The sequence below is a fragment of the Podarcis liolepis genome, assembly GCF_965112155.1.
Source record: "Podarcis liolepis genome assembly, chromosome: 5".
Taxonomy (NCBI): Eukaryota; Metazoa; Chordata; class Lepidosauria; order Squamata; family Lacertidae; genus Podarcis; species Podarcis liolepis.
Window position 1 is genome coordinate 65,414,103 of NC_139556.1, and position 27,420 is coordinate 65,441,522.

The 27,420-nt window shown below is 42.1% G+C and overlaps 2 protein-coding genes across 3 annotated transcripts; one reads left to right on the forward strand and one right to left on the reverse strand.

The window, feature by feature from the left end:
* Positions 1 to 571: 571 nt before the first annotated feature.
* Positions 572 to 13,646, reverse strand: DNAJB11 (DnaJ heat shock protein family (Hsp40) member B11). Its single transcript, XM_083506558.1, has 10 exons — positions 13,461 to 13,646; positions 9,785 to 9,941; positions 7,554 to 7,651; positions 5,875 to 6,007; positions 4,349 to 4,491; positions 3,744 to 3,826; positions 2,885 to 2,942; positions 1,981 to 2,092; positions 1,642 to 1,801; positions 572 to 934 (listed from the first exon to the last, which is right to left on the reverse strand). Exons 1-10 carry the CDS (start codon positions 13,526 to 13,528, stop codon positions 870 to 872), a joined length of 1,077 nt encoding a protein of 358 aa, XP_083362684.1. The 5' UTR covers positions 13,529 to 13,646; the 3' UTR covers positions 572 to 869.
* A 163-nt stretch (positions 13,647 to 13,809) lies between these two features.
* TBCCD1 (TBCC domain containing 1) lies at positions 13,810 to 24,560 on the forward strand. 2 transcript variants are annotated; one of them, XM_083506479.1, is made up of 9 exons: positions 13,810 to 14,202; positions 14,274 to 14,445; positions 16,568 to 16,927; positions 17,246 to 17,395; positions 18,377 to 18,743; positions 18,863 to 19,049; positions 19,163 to 19,660; positions 20,938 to 21,095; positions 24,101 to 24,560. In XM_083506479.1, exons 3-8 carry the CDS (start codon positions 16,583 to 16,585, stop codon positions 21,065 to 21,067), a joined length of 1,677 nt encoding a protein of 558 aa, XP_083362605.1. In that variant the 5' UTR covers positions 13,810 to 14,202; positions 14,274 to 14,445; positions 16,568 to 16,582; the 3' UTR covers positions 21,068 to 21,095; positions 24,101 to 24,560. The 2 variants fall into 2 exon arrangements, with proteins under 2 accessions (XP_083362605.1, XP_083362604.1); XM_083506478.1 differs by lacking the exons at positions 13,810 to 14,202; positions 14,274 to 14,445 and adding an exon at positions 14,452 to 14,578.
* Positions 24,561 to 27,420: the final 2,860 nt, after the last annotated feature.

Genomic DNA, 27,420 nt, shown 5'->3' on the forward strand with positions numbered 1-27,420 from the left:
TCTACTCAAATGGTGCTCCGTCTAAGGGACTGCATAGTCTTTGCTTGCTGGACTGTCTGTTTATGAACCACAGATTACAAATCCATACACATTTGCTATAATCTATAAAGGAAACCCAGTGGTAAGTACTGCTGCCACTCTTAGAAATGCATAGTAAACTGTCAAAATTTTTCATGGACAGTGTCATGTACTGCAGCAATGCTTGTGCAGAACTAAATGCAAAACTGTGTGGTGGCAACAGCTACAGTACACTTCCACAGTACAAACAATAGGAAGTATCTGGACAGTTGTCAAACCCCAGAGGACAATGCAGAAAGCAAATGAAATTTCAACTGCAGAGATAAGGGTTTCTCATGCCTCAATTCCATTAGAGTGAGTGATAAGAGGACTAGGTATGTACAGAAATTAGGAGACTGAAAAGATTTTAAACCCATATTTTCCAAGCTGGGCCCAAGAACCAAAAATGCTAGCAGCAAAGAACCCATTAGTTTAAAAGTCTGAAACAGAGACAATATAAAGTAAAACGGAGGGATAGGGAACGAGTTATGAAAATTCACTCAGAGGGGCAAGAAAAAGTAACATCAAAATATATTTTAAAACCAGAATTTCAAAGTGGTACGTGTGTTAAAACGCCTCACATTTCTCAACTGCTGGAGCCTGATTGCTCCAGATAGAGCACCAGTTGTGTCCCAAATAAGGAAAATTCTTTTACCGTCTTCTGATCTGTCCCCAAATCACCTTCGCTATTTGTAAAAATGGAGGGCTCAGCAGTCACTCCAACACCCCTCAGCTTTGTTCTATAACAACCAGAAGACTGCAGTTCATAGCACTGATTTCTCTCATTTGCAACAAAGTTCATTTGTCACCACTTAGTATCCCTGCAGTCCATTGTACACCTTCTGCACTGATGCCTGTTTCAGCAGTTGTTTGAGACCTGCAAAAGATTGAAAAAAGTAATAACCATACAATGTTCCAAATATGTCACAAGGAGGAAAGAAAATCAAATGAATTCAAGCTCTTCCAATTTTAAGCCAGCACATTCAGTTTCAATATTTTGAGACCGGCTCACTCAAAACGTTTTTGAGAAAAACTCCCAGAATGATGTCTATGCAAATACTCCCCATAGAAAAACAGATATGCTACAAAAGCAATGATATTACCTTGGTTAATAACTAAAGCAGACTAGGAACAAGCAAGACGCTTGGAAAAGATTCCTGACCTGTTTTTAAATTTCACTGTTTGAAAAGTTAGCAATATTTAGAAAATTGTACAAAGCAGCAATGGCTGCTCTCCTCCCAACCATCCCTAGTCTTCCAGAACATACCCCTGAAGAGATTCTGTCACTTTTGTCACAATGTCTGTAGTAGTTGGAACCATGTTATAGCCAGAGCAGCCCTTTCTGACAGGCTGCAGCAAACTGGTTGAATCAATATCTTGCAGCCAACTAATAGATGGCATGCTTTTCTGAACACAGAATCTTAAAACTGGAAAATGACAGAATGATACCCACACGATGGACACTTTAGATGACAAAGTAACTTGCAGACCTCAGCATGAAGAGTATATCATTAAAGGAATTACTGATCAAACCATTTGGGATTTTACCATAGCAACACTATTCTAGGATACATAGATACAAACCTTCTCGTTGTTCACTTGTCAGCTGCTCTTTGGGAAAGTCTACATCAAATGTAATTATTAGAGAGCCTTTAATGTTATTGTTGTCAAAGTTGGGAAGACCTTCTCCTTTTTTCCACAGCTTGGCTCCAGGCTTTGTGGTTTTATCCCGGGCAACATGCACCTGGTAGATGGGAGTGTGGTGAAGAGTTTACAAGATTAGCATTTGTGACTAGATACCTTGACACATCAGCAACAACCCCCCCCCCCAATATTTTAGTGTCAACAGATGCAATTATCCTGGAAATAACATAGGAGACTACTCTGAAAATGTATTATTTCAAATAGAAAAAATTGCCTTACCTTATGCCCATCTAAATGGGCAATATCCATTTCAAAACCCACAAGAGCCTCAACCAGCGAAATAGTCACATTTGTATATAAATCGTCTCCTCTTCGCTCAAAAACTGGGTGCCTGTAGGAAAGATGTTGGAAAACGTTAACATATTCTACTTGTTACTTCATCATTTTTCTGTATACTTGTCAAACTCTCTAACATTTAACTTTTAAAAAATGAATGAAGGCTTGTGAATTATCCTGTAAGTCTGTCACTCTTGTTGCCAAAGGCAATAAATCCACCTCAGGCTTTGCAGGAGGGGACAATTTTCTATGGGGAATCATCAAAACCTTCTGCAACTTAGCAGGTGCAAAGTATTTATGCAAAGTAGTTTTACATCATGGTCAGAATGGAACTGACCCCAGTATGCTTGAGTCATTTGCTCTAACCTAGTAGGGAGGTCATTTGTTGAATAGCTACTGAAGTCACGAAAGGGGCAGGCCTAACTCTATTGCAGTTACTCTCACAGATCCAAAGTGGATATGCAAGTCTTCTGCCAGGAAACATTCAGCTTATCCAGGTCTTGGGTAGTAAGGAGAGGAAGGTACTACTTGCATTAGAATCCTATCCATTTGGATAACTTTACACACACTTCTGTGTCCTGTGTGCCCCCTCCCCATTCCCCAAGGGAGGTCCACACACAATATGACAAACACTATTGTTAGGGAAATACTTTCCTCATTCCAGCACTTAATTATATGGGTTACTTCCCATACAGGGAATACATGCATCAATACACATTTGGAACACTTCATCTTTCAACATAATCCAAGAAGGTCCGCTCAGTGACTAGTTAATATATGATTTTTTGGGGGGAGGGGCGGGGCTTAATTTCTGGGTAAACAAGGCAAAAATAACTAAACAACTTACTTGAGAACTTTTATTCGGAAGCGTAAATCACCTGGCTCTCCATCAACATGTGGTTCACCTGTGGAAGTTTCAATATGGATTAGGTCTGGTTTCAAAACCATTTCACTTCCCACAAATGAAACCCAAAGGCAATTCTTCCCTTTAAGCTTTCCAATAGTCACATGATCCAAGAAAAAGATGTTTAAATAATTTATCCTGCTCTCACACCAAAATAGGATGGTATAGTAGCTTACAGATGATACACACAAAAAATCCTCACTCAAGTCCCTGCCTTCATCTACAAAGTAATGATAAAAGTAAAATGGATTGGATGGCAGAAAATAAGTAAAGTCAGGTACAAGTTATTTGAAATCTAACAACTAGTTGGGGTGAAAGTGTTAAAGGAAAAGAGGTGCCAGAAGTTGATGGTTTCTCAGCTGTACTGATGGTGTGGTCTTGTATTCCTTCTCTTCTCTGCTGCAGCCTGACAGAATAGCTGCTGCCAGGTGTCGGGGGAAAACCTTGACTTATTAGCTGAGCTAATGGAAACCCTGCATCCCTTCCTTATTATAGCCTAATGCAACTGGTGCCATTGATGGGGGCATGGCTGCTGCCCATGGCCAATTGGAGGCTCTCCACCAGAGCATCCTCTGGAACTGCCATTGCTAGGGTAGCTGTGGGGATAATGTTCTGTGTAGATAGTGCTGAGTTAAAAGAGATGGATCTTTACTGCTGTTCTAGCCCCAAAACAGGTTCTTTCAACACGGAAACCGATTTGAAAAATCAACTAGCTTTCTGACAAGTTCTATCCCCCACCCAAGTTCTTTACTACCTCAGACCCAACAAGTTATTAACTCCAGAGAGAAAGGGAATATTGTACCTTCTCCAATAAAGGGATATTCCATGCCATCTCTCACACCAGGTTCTATCTCCACTTCTAGGGTTCGCTCTTCATTTACAAGCCTAAGAAACAAGGGAGAAAGGCAGCACTCTTTTTTTTAAAAAAAAATGTTTTCTTTCTTTAATGATTGCACTATAGAAGAGATGTTTGCTTTTCTTTGCTATTCAGACCATGCTGTGCAACTGAACTACAGAAGTGTTGGGCTTACTACATTATGGAACCTTGGAGGTACACAGAAACAAGGTGTTTCCAGATGACTCAAGAAGTCATCTATAAGACTACTGCAGGGAGCATTCACAAGTTCCATTCCATTCCATTCCATTCCAACAACACAAATGAAATGCTCTATTTTACAGAGGAAAAAATCTATCAGGGAATCTATATTGGTGGGGCAATTATTCAAATTCTAGTCAGTAACCCTGGTTTTCCAACAATTTTTCCTTCCTTCTTTCATTCCCATAGATGAGCTACACAATACACCACCGTGTGGCTCAAAGTGGTAATTCTCTCCCTGTGCTTCTTTCAACAGCAATGCATAATTACAAACTATGCATGCACCAAGAGCCAGAGGACCTCAGACTCACTTGACATTGGGACATTCATCACAAACTACTTCTTGGGTCATCTGGAAACGCCCTGGGCCTAGTTGAGTTGTCCTCATCTCTTGCCGGCAATTGCATTTCCGCTTCCCTGGTGCCTGCCTTGCTACTGGCTTGTTTCGAATAACCTGCAGAAATATAAAGAACCAGAGTCTCATATTCAGATTATACATATAAAGCACTTTAGTCTTGATGGCTTGAGTAAATGCACACGTTCCACCTACCTCAGCTTGCCACCTTAGGCTTTGCAGCTAGCATGTCACATATATAAGGACAAAACAAGGCAGCCTAGCAGAAGTGAGAGTGCTGCTGCTCCCTCTAAAAATGCTTATATATTTGGTGGGTAGGACTGGTTGTCTCTGTTGTATTAATGGGCAATATCCAATGCACTCTGTTTGTGCAATGGATCCCTGCTACACCCTCCCCCAATCTATTTTGGAGGCTTGAGGAGACCCAGAAAACAGATCTGGGGGGACAGGGGGGAATTCCATTGTGCAGCAGAAATCCTTTGATGGAACAAGTCAGTTCGATACCAACATATCCTAATTTAGGTATGTGTCTGAAGAGATGTTTTTGATAGCTGTTGACTGGTGAAGATTAAATTATGTATTTTAAAATGTGTATTCCTTATATTGTATGTTGCTAATGTTTTGAATTGTAAAGTTGCCTATACCTTTTCTGCATAGGCAACTCATAAGTTTAGTAAATATTAATAGCAATCTTGACCTACTTATGAATAGCAAAAGCACAACTTCAACGATTTGTGAATACCTGCAGCAGTTAGAGCAGGAATCCACAAGTTTGGATAGGGCTTACCAGAAGCCAGCCCTTATTTGTGTCCAGCTCTGGTTGTTCCCCTCTGAATCCAAAGTATGCTCGAGGATTGAGGGAGGGATTTATCTCCCTTTGCAGAAGGTAGAAGCTGTGTTAAAGACTGTTTCTGAAAAAGCAACAGTAAATATGACCCAACCACTACCAGAAGTCTTTTTTTTTTCTTCATCAGTCTCATTTCACTTCACACAAAACTCTCCAGAGGGCAAGACGCAATTTGAGGTCGTTGCCACTTCCTTCTACACACACTAGAAGCAGAAATAACTTGGCATCCTGCTTAATAATGACGAAAGGCAGAAAGATCAATTAGCAAAGCTTTAGTTAGACCAGTTAAAATCGCTGCAGCTGTTCCACTGGAACATTAGAACTACCAGCTGTTCCACTGGAACATTAGCAATACCCTCAAGACTAGCTCAACAAGCACTCAGGTGACAACAACATACTTCACTGTATGGTCTGTTAAAGGCACAAGTGCCAGGAAAGGCAGAAACCACAAACTCTCAGTAGCAATACAAAAGTGATAGTGATTTGCTACTTTTCTGTATGCCATTCACGGGAAGAATAAGGCTGATGCCGAATTTCAGTGTAGACTCTCATTTATGTTCAGACAAGAATATATAACTTCCATATCCCCAGAACTTAACAAAATAATAAGATGAGGAGTAGACTGGCAAGCTTACTTCCACAAAATTTCCTGAGTACACTTCTTCCAGTGTAACTTCTAGGTCCACAATGATATCACTTCCTCTTGGAATGTTCCTATCTTGCTGGCGAGGATTACCTCCAAACATGAAACCAAAGTCTCCAAAGAAACTGTAAAGAAACGAACCATCGTTATTTAAGAGAAAAGAGTAATGGGCCTATTGTGGGGCTCCTTCAAATCAACTGGTAGGAAAGTATGCATGAAAGGGTTAATTTCATCAACTCAGAAGATTATCGGATTTGTATCACCTTCCTGAAAGGAATCTCTTCCCAATTTGAGGGATAACTTCTGTGAAGAAATAACTAATAAAAACAGGAAGAGGAGCTGCTTGCAAAAACAAAAGCAAACTGCACCGAGACAATCAAATTGCAAAAATTGAAACGTGAAAAAAGCTTACGGGGCAATCAGAAACAGCTCTATTACTCAGTTTTGCATAGACTTTGAGCCCCCTTCTCAATAAACTATACATGGGTGGGTCTGCCTAGTCTTCTACTAAATGAACAGTGTCAGGACAGAAAGGAAAGGGATGCATAAAACCTGCTTCATATCCCAGAGTGGGTTTTTAAGTGGTTGTGCCCTCTCAGGAAATGAAAATATTACAAAATATATCTCCTGAAACAAGAGGTCTGCAAATTTGTGCATCATTACAAAACTGATACACATTGGACAGGGAAAACTATACAGCTGGCTTACTGATTTTTATTTATTTAACTATTTTAAATATATTTACCTTGCTTCAGAGCATCTTACATAAAACCACTGATATATTCAGCTTTAACATTGCTTCTGAGAGCTGCAGAGATTTAATCATATCCACATGCTACCTCCAGAAAATTATTTGGAACTGCTAACATGATAACAAAAGGCTGCTGCGCCTTGGAAATAGGAAGCCATGATACATGTTGGAACTGGAGAGCCACTGTGAACTCTGCCATGGCTTCTGTGTCTAGAGGGTTAACAGCTCCAAGAACCAAATAAATACGTTTCTGCCAAAATGAAGCAAACAAGGAAATCTCTGTTCAAGTGCCCTTGATATCTGGAGGAAAACTTTAACCCTATCCCAAAGCAAGATGTGAAATCATTGGGGGAAAATCAGACCCAGGGGCCAGAGAATTGTGAGAGTGCTTTCTGCCTTTGCTTTCACTATCTGGCACTTGGAAAATAACTGTCCTGCCTTGGCATACCCCTTGCATGTGAACTGAGCCAATGTTGGGCCTCTCCTCGTAAGGAGGATGAAAATGTCCACATGGAGGACCTATTCACATCAATCAAGAAACTGATATTCAGACATTCTAGTTTGACTTTCAGATCCCCTTGGAAGTGATTGCTCCAGCAGAAATCAAATTTAATTGGTTCTGTCTTCTCAGTCACAAGGGACTTAACTCTTCCCTGCCTCTTCTATAGCTGATTTTAAAAAAAGGAATATTCACTTGTGTGATATGGATTCAGTGCAGTGTCTACTCACCATGACAGACTTCTATTGCTGTAATATATTCTTGCACATGTCACTCAGTATGAAAGAAGCCAGAGAAGAACCTCAAGACAATAAACTACAGCAATAGTGTTGGCTGCAATGAACTACCAATGATATCCCTTCACTGTAAATCTTGTACAGTAATGTTGTGCAAATATGTTGGAGAAATAAAACAGACTTACTGTGAAAAAATATCTCCATGAGAACTCTGGTGACCCTCTTTCAATCCCTCTTCTCCATATGCATCATACTGCTTTCGCTTTTCCTCATCTGACAATACCTGCAGGAGATAACAGTGTGCATCTATGTATCAGGCAAAACTTTAACATAACTGTTACAAAGCAGTGAAATCTGGTATTAATTGGTTCCACATCAAGTGGAAACATGTTCCACTGATTTCTGTCATGGAAATGCCTTCAGCAGTGGCCTTATGGCAGCCTAAATTGTTTGTTTGCTTGATTGCACTTGATGTCTTAAGGCTGATGGAAGATTTTGAATGCAGTTATTCTTGGAACTGCATGGAGACTCAGCATTATAAAACCTATGAACAATGGATTATGTCCAATATTGTCACTCAGCTGCCAGTAAGGTTTCAATTAGCAGAATGAGCAAAGAAACATTTTTTGGCAATTTCCCACTGGCAACCCCCTCTCCCTCGGACTCTAGAAGGTTGGAGGATCCTCCAGAGAAGATTTAGGGTGGGTGCAGGGAGAGGGGGGAAATCACAAAAAAATTCCTCCTCTCCTTGTTTTAACAATGGAAGCTTTATTATCAGTTGAGCGACACTTTTTGATATAACCAAATATGCAAATATTTAAACAACAATTTGTGACTTTTATTGACACTGTAGTTGAGATAAGCAACAGTCACTGGTTTCCATTCTCAACCTGTAAAACAGTGAAAGCTGTAGAAGGGCTTGCAAAACATTTTTTCATTGTCCATACTTTATAATCAGAAGATGTATGCCCTATGTGCTTCATTTGCACCGCACCCCAATCCTATGTTTACACAAAAGCAAGTCATACAAAATTTAGCAACAGGCAAGTTAGGGTTAGGGTGATTAATTGCATATTTAATAACATACTGAAGACTTTAATTTCAGCATAAGAAGCGGTCAACTAGATAAAGCTAGCTTGCAAGCTCCTAGTGCAATAGTTCTTATTTCTCTAGAGTTCTCTTAATGCCAACCCACACTACTGTGCATTCCATGATGCAGCCTGTTCAAGTATCTTGATTCACTGAATTTACAGAGCAATGGATAGATAAACTGTGTGACTGTCAAAAGGGGATTCCTGTTCTTCAATTCAGAAAAGAGAGATCTGGCTATCTAGAAAAAGCTAGCAGAAACATTAGGCATGAGCAATGCATAAAATGTTTAGAATTTCATCTGTTTACCTCCCTCTGCCCATAACATTCCTGAGCTTAATTTCTGTAACGTGTCATTCAGTGGTTAGGCCAGTGTGCTTTTTTATCCTTATCAGGAAGATGCACCAGAAAGCCAGGCATGGCCTATCTAACACTAAAATCTCCACTTGTATATTAGCTTGGACTAGCATTTGCAAATACAAGAATCACAACTGTGCTCACTTTGGGCTCCCTGGAGATGTCATCTTGACTAAATATAAAATCTTTTGTTGTAAATTCCTTAAGAGGCTTAAAAAAAGAGCAAGCATTATATAAATTTTGTTAAATAAATCCTTCACCTATGCTCCCAAAAAGCACAATAACAGGCCAACCAACAAGCTAATGATTTTTGTTAACCAGCCATTAACTTCCAGAAGTCCTTTCACTATGTCAATTTAAAGACAATCGGTAGAGCATGTTAATTCGGCACAGATAAAATACAGATATGATACATTTTGTTGCTAATGTAAAAACAACAGTAAAAAACCCCCTGTGTTTTGTCTGTTTACCAAACTTATAACCATCTACAGACCATTTTCAAATACAGACGTGCGTACCTTGGAAGTCAAACGGAATCCATTCCAGAAATCCGTTTGACTTCCAAAACATTCAGAAACCAAAGCGTGGCTTCTGAATGGCCAACTGGAAGCTGCAGAAGCACCATCGGACGTTTGGATTCCAAAGAACGTTCGCAAACTGGAACACTCACTTCCAGGTTTGTGGCGTTCGCGAGCCAAAACATCCGAGTACCAAGGCGTTTGGGATCCAAGGTACGACTGTATAGGTGTGTCTATAAATCATCCTAAAGAAATGAATGATAGGAAAGGGGATGGAGATGACTTTCCAGGAATGCCTGTTAATGACACTCTATCATAACCATGCTGTAGTTGACTTAAGACATTGTCCACTTACTGCTCACTCTGCTAAGGTTTTGCCAAACAGCAAAGATTGAAACAGAGAAAGCAATGGGTGCACTAGCTGGGCACAGACTTTCCCCAAATACACCAACCTCATAGGCAGCCCCAAGATCCTGGAATTTTTCCTGCGCACGTGGATCATCAGGATTCCGGTCTGGGTGAAGCTGCAGGGCGAGTTTTCGGTAGGCCTTCTTAATGTCTTTAACAGATGCACTACGGGGCACCCCCAAGATCTTGTAGAAATCTCTCCTAAAAGAAAAACGAAGCCAGTTATTGTTGTGCATCTTCTTCCTTTAATGCGACCACATACTCAGGCTACACGTTAGAGAACAGCAGGAGGGCTCCGTTTCCTTCTTCCCCTCTAATATTGTTGCTTATAACTTGTAATTATAACTTGCAATAAAGCTCTGCAAGCATGGCATACAGAGAATGTCAGAAATGGTGCCTCCAAGGATGTATTAGAACTTTCAGCCACAGAATACTTGGAGGGAAGGTCCTGTTTTTAAAATGTGAGTTCACTGAAAACCACATGCCTTATACACAGTAAGTCTCTCTCTAATAGTGCAATCCTAAACACACTTACTAAGGAGTAAGCCCTACTGAACACAGGGAGATTTACTCCAGAGTAAATAAGCTTCAGATTGCCCTATAAATGTACTATGTGGTCTTAATCTACACATTAATAATATGCATATTCTCAAGTGTCTACTCAATGCCTGTGTGCCCTGAGGGAAAAGAAAAAAGAAGAGAAAGACAGGCAAAAATTAAGGAGCTGATGTGATAAGAAGGCTACAATAGCGTGTTTGTGTGTACATTAGTATTTAAACTGGATACCCCTTGAATACATTGGCAGAAAACGGATGCAAATAAAATGGGATGCGAAGTATATGAAATAAAAGGTGTTACCAAAAATATACAATTACAGTGAAAAGAAAAACAGAAGGCTTGCTTGGTCCCCACTCTTAAGCTTCTGCCATTTATTGAAAACATTTGTGGTCCAGTAGGCTTTTGGCCTGATGGACTGAATTATTTTAATACAGTACAGTCTTAGTAGACTTATATATGTTAGGCATTTTTTATTTATTTAGGTAAATTTATATATTTATATATAATATATTTATATATAAATATATAAATTTATTTATATATTTATATATTGCCTTTCTTCCACTACAGAACTCCAAGTCGTGTACATGGGGTTGCAAGACACACGCTCTTCTAGAAACAAACCAAACCCAGACATACTTAGCTCCAATAAGGTGGCTGTATTGTAAAAGGCCACAGCCATTTATTTTAATTGTGTAAGCTTCCCTGTTTATTGCAATTTCAATAGAAAGGAATGTATAAGCTAACAAATAAGTGAATTTACTTGTGGGATTTATGATACTGTACATTCTCAACCAACGTCACGAGAAGGGACAAGCAAACATAAGTTACACACAAACTAACATTAGCTGTGTTTTATCTTGGAGTTCCCAGACCTTATCTTTATTCAATGTCATTTGGGGCAAGCCTACACATATTTACTCAGAAGTAAGACACCCTGTGTTCAATAGCATGCTCCTGTACTTTATTTATTATACATTTATATTTTTATATATTTTAATTATTTCAAAAAATTGTACACAGCTTAATCACACCGATCCCTAAGTGGTGTAACCAAGTGACTGGCAAAATTTCAATTCACAATAAAACAAATCAAAATATATAAAAATAATACAAATAGAAAAGGCATAAAAACAAGTCCAACCAAGATAAAATGGATCATTCTGAATTAAAAAGTCTTGAGAAACAACAAGGCCTTTCCCTGAACCCAAAATGACATCAGAGTGAGTCTCCCTGGGAGAACATTCCACAACTGGGAGGCTACCACTGAGAAGGCCCTTTCCCCAATATTCACCCAACTGTACCTCAGATGGCAGGGAACCTAAATAAGGACCAGTTATGAAGATATTAATGTACAGAAAGGCACACAAGGATAAGCGGTCCTTCATGTACCCTGAGCCCCATATCATAAAGAGCTTGAACCAGCACTTTGAATTGGACCTTGAAATAGATTTGGAACCAATGCAACTGATGAAGCACAAGCATACATTATCATAATGCCTAGTCCCAGCTAGCAATCTAGCAGTTGTAGTTTCTAAACTGTCTCAACATGTATTTTTAAATTAAATTTGTATCCTTCCATTCATTATAAATTACCTCAAGACAAGTAATAACCTCTAAAATTAGATGAAACCAACAAGAGCATAAAAGAAAATATACAGTGCAACCCTAAAACAATTGATCAATCTACCTATCATTATCAAACCATACAGGTTCTTACACCTAACATACTCAAAAGACCTGGAAGAAGGGCTAGGTCTTCAGCCTATGCTGAAAAATGTTCAGTGTTGGCATCAGTCAAACGTCTGGGACAGTGTGTTTCACAAGCAGGTAGCAATTGCCAGAAAAGCCTTCTGGTGAACCAGACTCCCAAACCTCACTCAACAATATTACCAAAAGCGCCTCCCTGGCAGACTTCAAAGCTGAGACAGCACAATGTAGGGGGAGGTCCCTTTCAGGAGGTTACTGGATCCTATAATAATGCATCACAGTTGTCTAATCTGAGGGTTATCAGAGTATGGATAAGTCAGTAAAACATCCTCCATGACAGCAACAACCTGCACCTTGACAATGATGGATCAACTATCCCCATGCTGTGAACCTGTTTCTTCAGAGGAGACAAGCACGTCCCCAACACGTCCCCCCTTTTTTTGGATCAGGCCACAGTGTACTGGCCTCCATTCAGTTACTGCCTGTTCCCAGTGCACTAGCATCTCAACCCGTACAAAAACGTGATGTGAGAGGCAGCACCTACTTCTGTGCCACGTACCACATCTATAGGGACGCGGGTGGCGCTATGGGTTAAACCACAGAGCCTAGGACTTGCCGATCAGAAGGTTGGCGGTTCGAATCCCCGCAACGGGGTGAGCTCTCATTACTCGGTCCCTACTTCTGCCAACCTAGCAGTTCAAAAGCATGTCAAAGTGCAAGTAGATAAATAGGTACCGCTTCGGCGGGAAGGTAAATGGCGTTTCCGTGCGCTGCTCTGGTTCGCCAGAAGCGGCTTGGTCATGCTGGCCACATGATCCAGAAGATGTACCGGCTCCCTTGGCCAGTAAAGCGAGATGAGCGCCACAACCCCAGAGTTGACCGCGACTGGTCCTAATAGTCAGGGGTCCCTTTACCTTTACCTTACCGCATCTATAACCTGGCTTTCATCAAAGGAGCCCAAGGCAGTGGGCACAGGCCTTCCTCCAATCTCTCACAACAACAACAACCCTCTGGGGCGTTGGGCTAGGGTGGGCTAGGCTGAGCGTGGTCTGTGGCTGAACAGGGCTTTCAACACAGTCCTGGCCGGATAACTCTGATACCCCGAACCACAGGCGGAAATACACGACCAACCGAAACTCCCTCGTCTGCACAAGCTGCGAAAGCGGCAGCAAAACCGGCCTTCTTCCCGGTCACCCTGGGCGGGGGGGGGGGGGTCCGAGGGGGAGGAGGCGCCATAACGGCCGTAACCGGGGAAGGAGAGGGGAAGACAGGACCACCCGCCCCGCGTGGGAAGAGGAAGGCGAGAGCTGCCCCTGTGAGGAAGGGGAGAGGTGGCGGCAAGGGGCGGGCGAGACGAAGCCCCCTCGGCGGCAGTGAGGGGCGAGGCCACCTGCCAGTACCGGTGGGGCGGCGCCGTTTCCTCCCGGTCCCTTCCCGCTCCCCTCGGCTCACCCGGCGACGGCGTCTCCGAGCAGGCACAGCAGCAGCAGCAGAAGCCCGCCGAGGGAGCGGGGTGACATGGCGGGAGGGAGGGGGGTCTCTTCGAGCAGGCTCCTCGGCTCCTCTCACACACCGGTAACCATAGGCACGCACGAAAGAGAACCCGGTGAAGCTAACCGCCCAATCAGGCTCCGACTCGGCGCGCGCCGCTGGCCAATCACAACCGCACACTTCACCCGCGGCCCGGCTACAGCCGCCCAACCAGGCTTCGAGACGTCAACAAATGGGGACGGGGCGAAGGCGCGCGTCGCTGCCTTAAAGCGTAGTGTTGGGGCGTTGCGACGTTCTTTTTATTTATTTTTATTTTTATTTTTATTATTGTTATTCATTGTTTTGCCTGCGGCTCCTTATGGATGGTTTGCAGCAAACGGGAGGACTTTAGAAGTTATTATTAAAAAATCAATCATGAGGATGATCGAAATGAATGACAATCAAAACGTCAAGCGAATGCCATTTTCAGTTTTCCTTTAAATGCCTTTGTGTGAGGCGGAATTGGGGAGCGCTTTATCCCCAGATCTGTGTTCTTTCCCGTTTCTTCGGGGGTTGCCCCGACAACAGCCTTGCGGTGCCTAAAGAATTAACAAGTACCGGTACGTTCATGCCATAAATTGTATACTAGACAGTTCACTGCCGGATACCTGAAGTGTTTTCCTCAGTTGTGGCAGATAAATTAACATCGGCATATGTGTGCGAGGTGAGGGGATCAAAGCAAGGGGGTCAAATAGCAGAGAAATGTAAGAATCTGACGATTCCTCCCCTCCGCAGGGGGCGCAGTTGCCTCTGCTCGGCCTCTCCGCCAGCATTCGAACTGGATTACTACACATTTTTAGCGGAAGTGCTGAAAGCTAGTAAGCGGAGGGGGCGGCTGTTGCTCTTGCCACTTGCCGGAGATTCGAAATGACGGCCCTGCCGCTCTAGGCGAGCATTTCTCTCTTGGGTGAGTGTTTTATCTGCGGCTGGCGTCCAGATTCGTCTGTGCGCAGGCGCAGTGGTGGGCGGAGGCCGCGGGCTTTCGAAAGTAGCTCGGTCGGCGCAGCCGGGTCGGGAAAGGTGCCGACGGAGGCGCGCAGGTAACGGGAGGCGGGCGGGAGTTTCTTTCCTCAGCCTGAGGCGGGCTGCCGGGCCCCACCTCCCAGGCGGGGAAACGCCACAGGCTGAGGGCGGACTTTTCCTTTCTCCCCTGTTTCAGAGGTTGGAGCCGTCCTCCGCCTCCTCTTCCTCCCTCTTGCCTTGGAGCAGCATCCCCCAACTCTCGGCCCTCCAGATGTTTTGGACTACAGTTCCCATCATCCCTGACCACTGGTCCTGTTAGCTAGGGATCATGGGAGTTGTAGGCCAAATAATCTGGAGGGCCGCAGGTTGGGAATGCTTGCTCGGAGTCTTTCATGAGAAAATAGGGGTCGCCCTTTCATTCGCTCTTCCCCTCAAAAAGCGGGACTTCCAAATGCACGTGCAAGGGAGAAACTTTCCGCCTTGCTCCTGCTGCACTTGACAGCAAGCAGGCATCGGGGGCTGGGGCTTCACTGGAGTGCCCTCCGTTACTTGCCAGAGAGGGGAAATGTGCTAGTGTTGACTGAGGGAGCAGCGGGATGCAGTGAGGAAACCTCTCTCCTTATACAGTGGTACCTCGAGATGCGAACGGGATCCGTTCTGGAGCCCCGTTCGTATTCTGACGCGTCTGCGCGGGTTGCTTCCGCGCATGCGCGCGACATCATTTTGAGCGCCTGCACATGCACAAGCGGCGAAACCCGGAAGTAACGCGCTCCACTACTTGCGGGTTGCCGCGGAGCGCAACTTGAAAGCGCTCAACCCGAAGCATATTCAACTTGAGGTATGACTGTACTACGGAATCAGCTAGAGGACAGAGATTTTCAACTGGTGGGTGGGAATTGCGGTCTGAGACAAGCTGGGTCTCATTGGTTTCATTAAAACCATTGCCAGTTACTCTTCAGCCGTGGCTCTTCTCAGAGTGGCATACTAAGTAAATGGATAAAAACACAATTAAAACATGAATGTTGGGAAATAATTTTTAACACCCCCCCGGAAATCATTTGCTTAGGGAAATAAGAAATGAGAAGGAAGTTTGAAAGGTGGGGTGCTATAACTGGAAAGTCTCAATCTCCTTTTCCCCACCTGCCTTAACAGTAACATGTTTTCTTGGAACAAAAAGTTGCAGGGTGAAATTTGAGGTAGTAATTTTTTATTTAAATTAATAATAAAAAAAATCAATGGGGGACACACATGGAGCTAGGGGAACTTGGAAAAGACCCATAAAAATACTTTGCAAACACAGGTATGATAGCATTCTGTCCTGCTGCCTCTGGTAACTAGCACACAGAGGAAGAAACTTGTATGCAAAGCAGCAGGAAGACTGTTGAAAATAAAGTTTGGGGCTTTAGAAATAATGAAAGCTTGGCCTGCTTTCTGGAGTCTGGGCAACAGGAGGTATGTCTATCATAATATTGTCTGGCTTTGAGGCCATGTAGTAGTACATGACTCTACTGTGCCTTTGCTGCCTTGAATAGAGATGCCATTATTGAAGAGTTCCCTATATTGAGTGAGCTGCTACAGTAGAAACTCCTGAGCGTTTTCCTCTTATGTACTGTATTCCATCTGGTCCCTCATTTGCATGAGCAAAGACATATGCAAATGGGAGTGTCCAATGTGAATAAGAGAATGGTTTGCCCAAGCTTCCTGCTGTTCCTACTGAGGAGGAGGGATTAAAGAGCCAATGTTGTGTGCCTTTGAACTTTGACTTAATTCAAAATACAGCTTTAGCTAAAAATATTTGCCGGTCGGGGCTATATGGCATCCAGTGACTGGCAGGACCCACTCAATATGTTTGAAAGTTTAATTTCTGAATAGTCATTTCTGTGTTATGTAGAATGAGTGCGTGCATACGGTTTGAGACTGCAAATGTTTAAATATAGGATATTGAGCAGAAAAGAAGGCATAATAGATGGGGGAAATAGACCACTCACTTCCTTGAAAATATGGAAATGTGTATTATTTTTTAATGGTTGAACTAACTTCTTATTTTCATTTTCTTGAAAATATAGATGTGAGTTTTGTGGATGGCAAACATGGATCAAATCAGTGTCAATCTGTGGGTGAAAATGGAACCTTTTATAGTGGGAGCCTTACAAATCCCACCTCCCTCCAAGTTTAGCATGCATTATCTTCGGAAGATGTCAACTTATGTCCGGATGCGCTCCAGTGAAGGCTATTATCCACACCTTTCTTGGCCTATGTGGCGACACATTGCCTGTGGGAAGCTGCAGATAGAAAAGGACTTGGCTTGGCTATACTTTGAATTATTTGACAGTCTTGTTGAACGGACCACAGAGGAGCGACTGGAATGGGCAGAGGTGATATCCAGCTGTGCAACTGAGGAGGAGGCAGAGAAGCAGAAGAATAAGGCATGGAATGTCATATTGTCACTTTTAATACTATGGGTGTATGCTCTTCATAGCAGCCTTACCGATCCAGACTCCTCATGCACTCAGTGTGGAAGAAATGCCCCTGCCCAAGTACATTACATGCTGCATGTGAGCCACAATCCAATATGAGGTTAGCTGTTGGGCCACTGTAATTGCTTCTAGTTGTTAAGAAAATTAGCAGTGGTCTGTCTTTTTCTTTTCCACTTCACTACATGCTGCTAAATATAAAATAAGAACCCCTGCTAAATTATGTACTTGAATGTTCTTTAAAATAAACCTTTTTTAATTTCTGCTCAGTTGTCTGTGGACACTCTACAGTTCCTGCTGTTCCTTTATATTCAACAACTAAACAAGGTTTCCCTGAGAACATATCTACTTGGAGATGAGTGGCCGAATCCTAGATCCAAGAATTACAGTCTGACTGGAGAATCCACCAATCAGATTAAGGTATTGCTTTGAGGTTCTCTGAGTTCTTCTTTCATCCATGCTTTGGTAACCATTAGGTTAAATTGCTGCAATGTGTTATATGTAGGGCTGCCTCTGAAGACGGTTTGGAAACTTCAGCTAGTGCAGAATATGGCAGCCTGGTTGTTCATTGGGCAAGATGGTTTTAGCATAATCACACTGTTCCTGCTGACTGAACTGGCTGCCAATTCATTTCTGGGCCCGATTCAAAGTGCTGTTTTTGACCTATATAGTGGTACCTCTGGATGCGAACGGGATCTGTTCCGGAGCCCTGTTCGCATCCTGAAGTGAACGTAACACACGAGTGCGCGGGTTGTGTTTTGACGTTTCTGCGCATGCGTGTGATGTCATTTTAAGCATCTGTGCGAGTGGCGAAACCCAGAAGTAACGTATTCTGTTACTTCCGGGTCGCCGCGGAGTGCAACCCGAACATGCTTAACCTGAAGCGTGTTCATCCCGAGATATGACTAAAGCCTTAAACAGCTCCGGACTGCAATTCCTCAAGGACCACCTCTCCCCATATGAACGGACCTGAACCCTGTGATCATCATCCAAGGCCCTTCTTTGTGTGCCTCCACGAGATATCTGGAGGGTAGCAACACAAGAATGGCCCTTATCTGTGGTGGCAGCTCCTGGTTTGTGGAATGCTCTCTTCAGGGAGGCTTGCTTGGTACCTTCATTACATAGGCTTAGGTGTCAGGCGAAAATGTTTCTCTATAACCAGGCATTTGGTTGACTAACAGTCTATGGCCTTTAAAATGTGTTTGTGGGAGGGGGTTATTGAATTGTTTTTGTTTTATTATGTATTTTGTGTGCTCATTTTGTATTTTTATGTTGCAAACAACCCTGTAATCTTCGGATGAAGGGCAGTATTCTATTACAACCACCACCACCTAGGATTTTGTTTGTTTGAATGTCCATCCTGTATCTGATATTTTTCTGTTTTTATTCTTTTGGTCTAAGAACTGGAATGACAACTATCAGCAAGACTTTATCCAGAACCATCTCCAGGATATTCTCGAACTGTTGCTGGACCCGGATCAGCTCACTGCCTCCTCACATTCTACCCACAATAGCCTGATGTCACCTGAGGCTGTTCGCGCTCTTGGCTTCCTTATTGAAGGATGTGTGAACAGAAACAGTACCGTCCACCCTCTGCATGCGCTTGCGCTCTGGCAGCCATTACATGCAAAGAGTGGCTACTCAAAGATCTCCAAAGCCTTCTCCTTCCCCAGGCTTGAGTCCTGGCTGAGGGCTTGTCTGACCGGGAACCCGTTTGGAACATCAGCTTGTCTCAAGTCTGGGAAGAAACTTGCATGGGCACAACAAGGTACAGTTATTTCAGGCCATCAAAGCTTTGGCATAAGAATAAAATTTCCCTATTCTCTTGCTGTTATAAAATGGCTTCTTTCACTTTTTTAAAAGCAGTGTTTAATTTTATTCTTGCAGTTGAAGGAACAACCAAGCGAGCTAAGATAGCCTGCAATACTCATATGGTCCCTTCAGCACACCGCATCGTTGTGATGAGCCAAGTTTACAAGCAAACACTGGCAAAAAGTTCAGGTACCCTAGAAGATACGCACGTGAAGATTCATCGCTGCTGTGAATCCTTCATCTATTTGCTTTCTCCCCTGAGGTGAAAGAGCTTTCACCAGTCATTTTTTGCAACCACATTTCGAAGCTATGTGACCATTTTTGTTATGTTATTTTGCTCCAGCTTTAATTGGCTGCTTTCCCATCTTCTTTCAGATCTGTGACCATAGAGAAGTGCAGGAATAGTACCTTTGTACTTGGCCCAGTGCAAACAGTAGTTCACCTTCACAGCTGTGACAATGTCACACTTATTGCTGTTTGCCGCCGTCTGTCTCTGTCATCAACCACCAGTTGTACCTTGCATGTTCTCACCCCAACTAGACCTCTCATCTTACTGGGGAACATAGGAATAACTTTTGCCCCCTTCCATACGCATTATCCAAAGCTTGAAGACCACATGGGCAGGACTGGCCTGGCTACCGTGCCCAACTATTGGGATAATCCAATGTTAGTATGTAAAGAGAACTGTGATCGAAATGTCTTCAGACTCCTCCCACCGTCAGAGTTTTACCCCTTTGTTGTCCCATTTGAAATGGAAGGAGACACCACAGAAATACCTGGTGGGCTGCCACCTGCGTACCAAAAGGCACTGAGTCAACGAGAACAGAGAATTCATATCTGGCAGAAGACCGTGAAGGAGGCGGGGCTGACCAAGTAAGTAAACAACCTTCTTCTTCCAGGTAGGAAGAACCAGCTGCAGCAGCAGATAAGAACAAAATGTAGCAGTGTTAACAGATAAAAATATTGCTATATGTATGTTGCTCAAGTATATATTCACAATTTCTGCAAGACAGCTACAAACCATTTGCTAATCTTTCATAAGTTATAAACTTGTTAGCTAATGCTTTTTAAACTGACGAAACTGAGAAAAACACTACATTGATGCTTTTTAAACTGACTCACGAAACTGAGAAAAACACTACATTGATGCTAAACATACTGTGTAACCTGCCACCATTTCTCTAAAAGTACTGCGCAGATGTGCAAGTAAATTTTCATTGAATTAACACCTAGATGGGATTGCTTGGATATGATGTTTACTATCTGATTTGCTCTCGTATAGCTGCAATCCTGTGCACGTTTACTTGGGAATAAGACAACTGAACACAATGGGGCTTAATTCCAAGTAGAAATGGATAAGATCAGGCTGCATGTCTCAACATCTTTTGGCCTCCATCCTAACCAATGGAGCCATGGTAGACCTACTTGGTCAGGCGTGTCCTTTGTCCAAGCTTTAAGAATTCTTTTGTCTTCCAGAAGCACCCCAAACTTATAGTTATTTTAAACCTCATAATTTCAGAGGCAGTTTGAATTCACATGATTGGCCAAGTCATTCAGTTTACACTTAGAGTTAGTAGAATCCGCAATGTGTGGGGCACGAATGGTAAAAATTAATAGGAATTAATATACAAACTCAAAGCCATCTTGGTTAGAGGTTCCCTTTCACCCAAGAGCATTTAAATAATCTCTACCCTCAAAGTATACAAAAAGATGCCCACCCAAAGCAAAACCCCACGAACAAATTGCCTGTTTTTCCTTGCAGAATTCACACCTTTTATTGCAGGGTTCCTACTCCTCTGATGGGCAGAAATAAGTTCAACAGATTTTAAAAGACACAGGTGTGTAATTTAACTATCACTCACCTGTTCTGTTTTCAAAAGTGTCCTGCTCTCTTCTCCAAGAAGGTAAACAAAAACAGTTTGAAAGATATTTTGTGGAGGAAAGGTTTCCATATCTTTGAAAATTGATAAATATAGCTCTCCAACATGTATCAGTACTTAAATAGTAATGAAATTAGGTAGGACCATGAAAATCGCACCCCCAACAGCCAGAACTTCTGAATCATGTGCATGCACTTCAGCAAATATTTTCATTGATGGGTCTTACATTCACTGTATGCATTATAGTGCTAATCTTTTACTGGATTTCAGGGACCAGAGAAAGACGTTCCAGGTGTATGTGGAGAACAAGTTCAACGAATGGCTAGTCCAGACAGGCAGTCGCCAACAACTTGACAGCCTGGTGCTTCCTGCTGCAGGTTCTAAGCAGGCAGCAGGATAGGAGAGATTTTGAAGTACACAGTTATTTGGTGAGTCCGGAGGCCATGTTCTCCTCTGCAATTGTGAAAAGCTTGTATATTGTCTTTCACACAGTTTACAAACTAGAATTGCTCAGATGGATCACTTCGTAGGTCCAGATAGTCTGGCACCCCTTTACCTGTGGAGGATGTTCCTTAAAACTAAACAGTTTGTCTCCTTTGTTTCCTTCTCTTTCTCTCCCCACTCCCCTGGCAGACTCTGTTTCTTCCTCAGTTTGGGGAGGGGGTGTTGTCTTAATTAATTAATTTAATTAATTTACTAAAATTTAGATACCTCTTGATTGTAGAAAAAGCATCAAAGAGGCAGTCAGAGGCTTTGCTGGTTTGGTGCAGTTCGAAAACTCAGCAAGAATGCATTGTCCATTTCCATGAGGGAGAAGGTCAGAGGCTCTTCTTTGCAAGTACTGAGCTTCAGATTATGGTTGTGCAAATATTACTGTTTACTTCAGCTCCAGTGCACTCCCACTGCTGGTTTTTTGTTTTTTGTTTGTTTTTAAAGCGTTTATTAATTTTCCAATAAAAACATCCAATTAACGTATCAAATCAAATCCAATAAAAATAAAAAACTAAAATAAAAAAGTCCAATTGTCTTCCAAATTGTAATACTTTTTGTTTTGGCTCCCCACGGTCTGAATTCCGAAGTGCTTTCAACATCATAGTCCTGCCTCTCATCCTCAATGTTTTTCATAATTCCATATCCGATTTTTTCCTCCACGTTTTGACTCTGGTTCTGCGATCCTCATTCATGTCAGAAAACAGATTTTCTTTTTCCTATGGAGTGCAGATTTCTCTGTATGTTGTACTCTTTCAGCTGTTTTGGTTTTTTCATTGCACCGCTTCATTTAATTGCATCCAATTTCAAAGTTCTATCCAGCTCTTTGAGAATTGTTATTTTGGCAGCTCCCAAATCATTGATCTTTCCCGTCCAGGTGTTATCAAAGAAACCGAGAGAAATCTCCTTCTTTATTCTTAAGCAGACTGTTTGCAATGTATCCATGTATCAGACAGTTAACAATTGGCCTTTGGAATCCACCCAGTCCCCCCTCCGGGCCCTAGAGGGGGCTGCCAGACATCCATTTGGCCCTCTCTCTCGCTCATAATAAAAAACATCTTTTTGCAAACAGTTGTATATTGTTTCCAGTCTTTATGACCAACCATCAGTTAGCTCCTGTTTCTCTTAATCAGGGAAGTATTTCAGATATTCCATAAGTGCGTGGTGGGTAGAAGCCATTTTGTCCTTTGTTCTTTGTTTTCGTCTTTAACAGGCATTTCAAATCTTAGAAGAAAAGCGGCTGCGAATAGGTCCCAATTATATATGAAAGTCCATCTGTACTCACTTTTTGAAGAGCAATTTAGGTTCTTAATGAGGCTTGGCATTCAATACAAATTGTTAATGTTAGAGGGAGAAGAAAAAAAAATACCAAGCCCCTCCAGATTCCAAACATCATGATGAGGATCTCTTTGAAGTTCGATCTTTTGCACCAGAGACTGTACATACTGCAGGTTTCTCCCCAGCTTCGTCAGTTCAGAGCGTGTCTGTTTGTTTTCCAAATCTTTATATTTTCCCAAACAGATGCGTCTGGCTATGGGGTGGCGTCGCAGGAGTGTCAGTCCGTCCCTTGCTCCGTGACTCAGTGCCCCTGCCGTCTGCCACATCGGCAATCTGGGGTCCGATCGTGTGGGATCCGCCATTTCCCACCGCCGGAAACAGGAAGTGCCCACTGCTGGTTTTTGAAGCAGAGTACACATGATGTCACCCATAATTGATATGCATTCTCTGGTTTCTTGAGAAATCATGTTGCTTTATGTGCTTTCCCTCAAATCAGTTTTTATCTGGTTAGAACATATAAAGTACAGCTAAGCTGAAATGTGCACATTTTACACATGTGCAGATGATGGCTTCATTGAATAGATTTGGTTTTGTGTGTGCAAACAAATTAGGCAACGGTGTGTACAGCAACATAAAAATGCAGCTTGAAACACTGTGTGTGGAGGGGTCGAGGAATGACCTTAACTGCGTTCCAGGCTGCTAATGTGTACACGCTGAAAGCTCTGCCATTATGTGAAGCTTCTGAATGCCTCTAAAGACCAGTGAGAGGTCCAAGATGAACCACTGCCCATCTCTCACTGTGAACTTGAGCAGGTATCCAAAATATGCTTTCCACTGGTTGTTCTTTCCTGAAGCCTAAGTCTTTGCATCATCTCCCTCCTCAACCTCTAACTCATTTTACTCCATGTTCCTTGTATTTCCATTTAAAGCACTGTGTCATTCGTTATACTGGTTCTCTCCATTTCCCTTCTTTTCCGTCATATTCTGCACAAGCTCTCCTGTTTGTTCTTTTAATCCCATCTTCAGAATATCCACTGTGCCACTCTGTGCACAAAACAACCTAGCTCTTCTTCTCTGTCATGCTGCTACCTTTTGCCTTTTAAAACATACTGCTTCAACAGAGTCTTAGTGACTTTTTTAGTTCCTAGTTCACTGTTCTCTATCTCAGTGTCACTAAAGCTGTAAGGTCAGACATGGCCAAACTTGGCCCTCTAGCTGTTTTGGGACTACAACTCCCATCATCCCTAGCTAACAGGACCAGTGGTCAAGGATGATGGGAATTGTAGTCCCAAAACAGCTGGAGGGCCAAGTTTGACCATGCCTGTAGAAGGTCATTCCATCGCTTTAGTATTCTCCACAGCACTGATATAAAGCAAATGCTTTATATGTGTAGTATTGGTATTTGACTAAGCTTCTGATACTTTTATTTCATTCTTGTGGCAGTTGCATAGTGGTGGTGAACTAAACTGGAATTTTACCCACATGATGACGTTTTTGTAGTGGAGTGTGTGTGTGTGTACATGCAAGAGAGTGAGAGAGTGTGATGCCAGCTAATAATTGCTGTGTAGTCAGAAAGCAATGGGATTGTTGTTGTTTTGTAAAGAAGCAATGGGATTGTTGATTGCTGTATTCAACAAATACAATCTGTTTATCTGCTTTGTTACAGTTCTAGAGATGAACTTTGCAAAACTGAAAGTGTTTTTACTGCAATAAACTGGAGCCAAGCTGATTAAAACTCTTATGGCATTGCTAATGAATTTGGAAACTTGAATTTGCTTTGTTTATTGTCAAGGCAAGGATCGACTTTTTCTCCCTGTTACAGCTGTCATAGTATCTCCCTTCGTTCTACACCTTTCTCAGACAGCCAGTATCTATAGAAAACAAGTCAAGACTTTGCTGTTAACACTTCTATCTATGGCTGAAATGAAATTTATGTATAAAGGTACCCTGAAAAGGACTTTTACTTTCCTGGTGTGAAGATAGGAATAAGATTCTGGCTGCTGAATGAACCTTTTCACTTCTATTAACTAAATTTGTATTGTATAAAACTCACAGATGTATTTTTATACCAGTTGTTTAACACTTCAACTATGAAATTTGATTAAATTCACGTGATTTCTTTTGTTTCTTTTGCTTCTTTTCCGTATTTTAATTAAAAATGACATTTTTCAGTATTGTCATTATACAACATAATAAGGGTCATGGAGGCACCGTTTTTCCTCTTTAAAAAAATACTGGTATCCTGCTCAGTCCCTTTCTCTCTTAAAATACTTTACAGATAGAGCATTCTCATCTGAAACATTCATCTCACTCCAAAGATGGATATACACATTGTGAATCCATAAGGTGTACTGACTTACCTTGCTTTTTCTGAAGACACACCTAGGTAGGACAGTGAATTAGCCCAGGCAAAAGTTTTTCGAAATGGGAAGGTAAGGAAGTGAAATAACATGTGTCCAGGTCATCTATGACAACTGTAGGCATAACAATTTTGAACAAAAGTTGTTCAATTATAAAAAGTTAGTGGTTCAAGACATCTCCTGTTGCACCTTGTTAAAAGGAAAAGAAAGTCATTTTGACTGCAATCCTATATATATATATTTACTTAGGAGTAAACTCTATTAAACTTATTTTAAGGCTTATTTCTGAGTAGAGCTGCATATTTCTCCCCTTCTACTCACATTTTGCAACTTTTCTGTCATTGTGTGTATAAAAGTGGAGGGAGAGGGATTGTTTGTGTACTTGGTGTTGGCTAAATTTGAATGCTAACATGGATGACAAAGTTAAAATCCTTCCTTTCTGAAATCATGGTGGTTTTTCTAATTAACTAAAACTATCTAGCTCTTGTATGCAGTGGGAAAAAATATTCAAGGGAATCAAGGTTTTAACATGGATGTCTTTCACATCATCAAACCCCAGAAGTGCTTTGTTATGCTTCTCATCTATAATGACTTCAAAGCATGCACGCCTAATTGGTCTAATACTACAAATGTCAGCTCTCATTAATACTCTGGATTCATAGTGCAACGAGAGCTATCTTAAAATTTTCCATTTACAAAGTCACATTTTTTTTCAAGCAGCAGAAACTCCCAGTTGAATAACTCTTCATTTTTATGGAAGAGGACTGAAATGCACGTTTCTAGGTTCAATTGTTGCAGAATTAATGTCAGAAACCGTGATAATAGTACACTAAAAGCTCAAACATACTGAAGAGGAGAACACACAGATCAAATGTCACATTATTCCTAAACCCATTTCATATTTTTAAGAATTAATATTAAAATGTATACCTCAAAAATTACATCTTGCATATATTATAGATTTTGGAAAGAAGCCTGCCACAGATTGCAGTTCGCTACTTTCAAAACAGTTCTATTTATCGCTCTGGTGAACAAAGCATTTCCAGTAATATGTTTATTCAGATTTCTTTATCCTGAAGACTTGTGAGTAGGTTGCCGTAACTTAAAATGAACAAAATAAAAAAATTCCTCAATCCTGTTCCATACACTGCAAAAATGCTGCTTCCCATGTTGCTTTTTAATGGTATAGGGATGAATCTTTTATGTTGTGTGTGTGTGTGTGGGGGGGGGGGACTAATGGAAGAAGGCACGTTAAGTGAGGATGTCCCAATAAGCAGGAATGAAGAAGCGTGCAACCCAAACATAACACTGTTTGCTGGAAGAAATCCCAATAGTTTTGAAAGAGCTGTTGGTGTTGCTCCCCCCTCACCCTTTTGAAACCTGTGCAATCATGTGCAAAGAGCGTGGTGGCTTTTTGGGTACATGGGAATGGGAAGAATTCAAAACAGAAAATCGCTGCAGGGTTCATCTGGTGGAATTTTTCTTTAGGACGAAGAAGAGAAGGCTGGGAAGATAAATTGAACTAATGAAGAAACACTCTTTACAAACAGTAAAAGTGCCTTCTAGTCTTTGGAACAACTTGTAAAATCTGATCCAGCAGAGGTTTTGGTCAGCAGTCACACCGAGGGAGGCCATTTTTGCCAGTTTCCTCCCACTGCAGGCCCCTGCTGTGTGTTTCAGAAGGTTGGGGGGCAGTAGCTAACCAAGGTTTTTATACTACATTGCATTATTATTATTATTTTGCAAAGCTAGTAAACTGCAACACGTTTTTAAAACGTGTTTCTCTGCATAACTACCATTCTAAGTAGTAATAGATTGAAAGAAATCCAGACCCTAGCAGTCCTCTTAAATACAGTTTACTTAATAATGTAAGAAATCTCAAGGAGTTTAATGCTAGATGTTGCATCTGATGGTGTCCATCCACTGATGGGAGGCTCTTTGAGTCAGAGGAGGCTTCTGTCAGCAGGAGGGAGATAGGGAGATGAGAGGCATCTTTGGCCACTTCCTCCCATGCAACCTCTCACACTGTTCTAAAGGGTCCTCCAACCTTCTGGAGCAAAATAGAGGGAGGCCGTGGGAGGAGAAATTGGCAAAAATGGCCTCCCTCCCTGGTACTGTGGAGAAACTCCGGCATCAAAGAGCTACCAGTGGAGGGACACCATTGGATATGGCCCTGCCTAGGCCTTTTCCCATTTCTTCCAATGGATGCTGAATCCTTGTAAAGCTGGGATGGAGAAGTACTGGTCCTCTAGATGTTGCTGAACCACAGCTTCCTTGACCATTGGCCGTACTGGCTGGCCTTCCTGGGAGTTGGAATCCAACAGCTGGCGGGTCACATATTCCCCATCTCTCCTGTAAAGTTTTGGGGTACCCTTTCTCCTGTCTCAAATAACCATAGAATGGCAAATAGATGGGGCCAGCTAACGTTCAGGCTTTTGTTTTTTTTAATGTCTCTGACATTTCTTGGCTAGCCCATGTCTTCTGAAATTATTTTCTCTTATTCTCTTAATATCTCTTCCCGCCCCCCTTTCTTCCACCAATAAATCCATTTGGGATTTTGCTGTTAAATAATGTCTCAAGTGTATGGGGATATTTTGCTAGCTGGTTGCAGTGACGAGTGTAATGA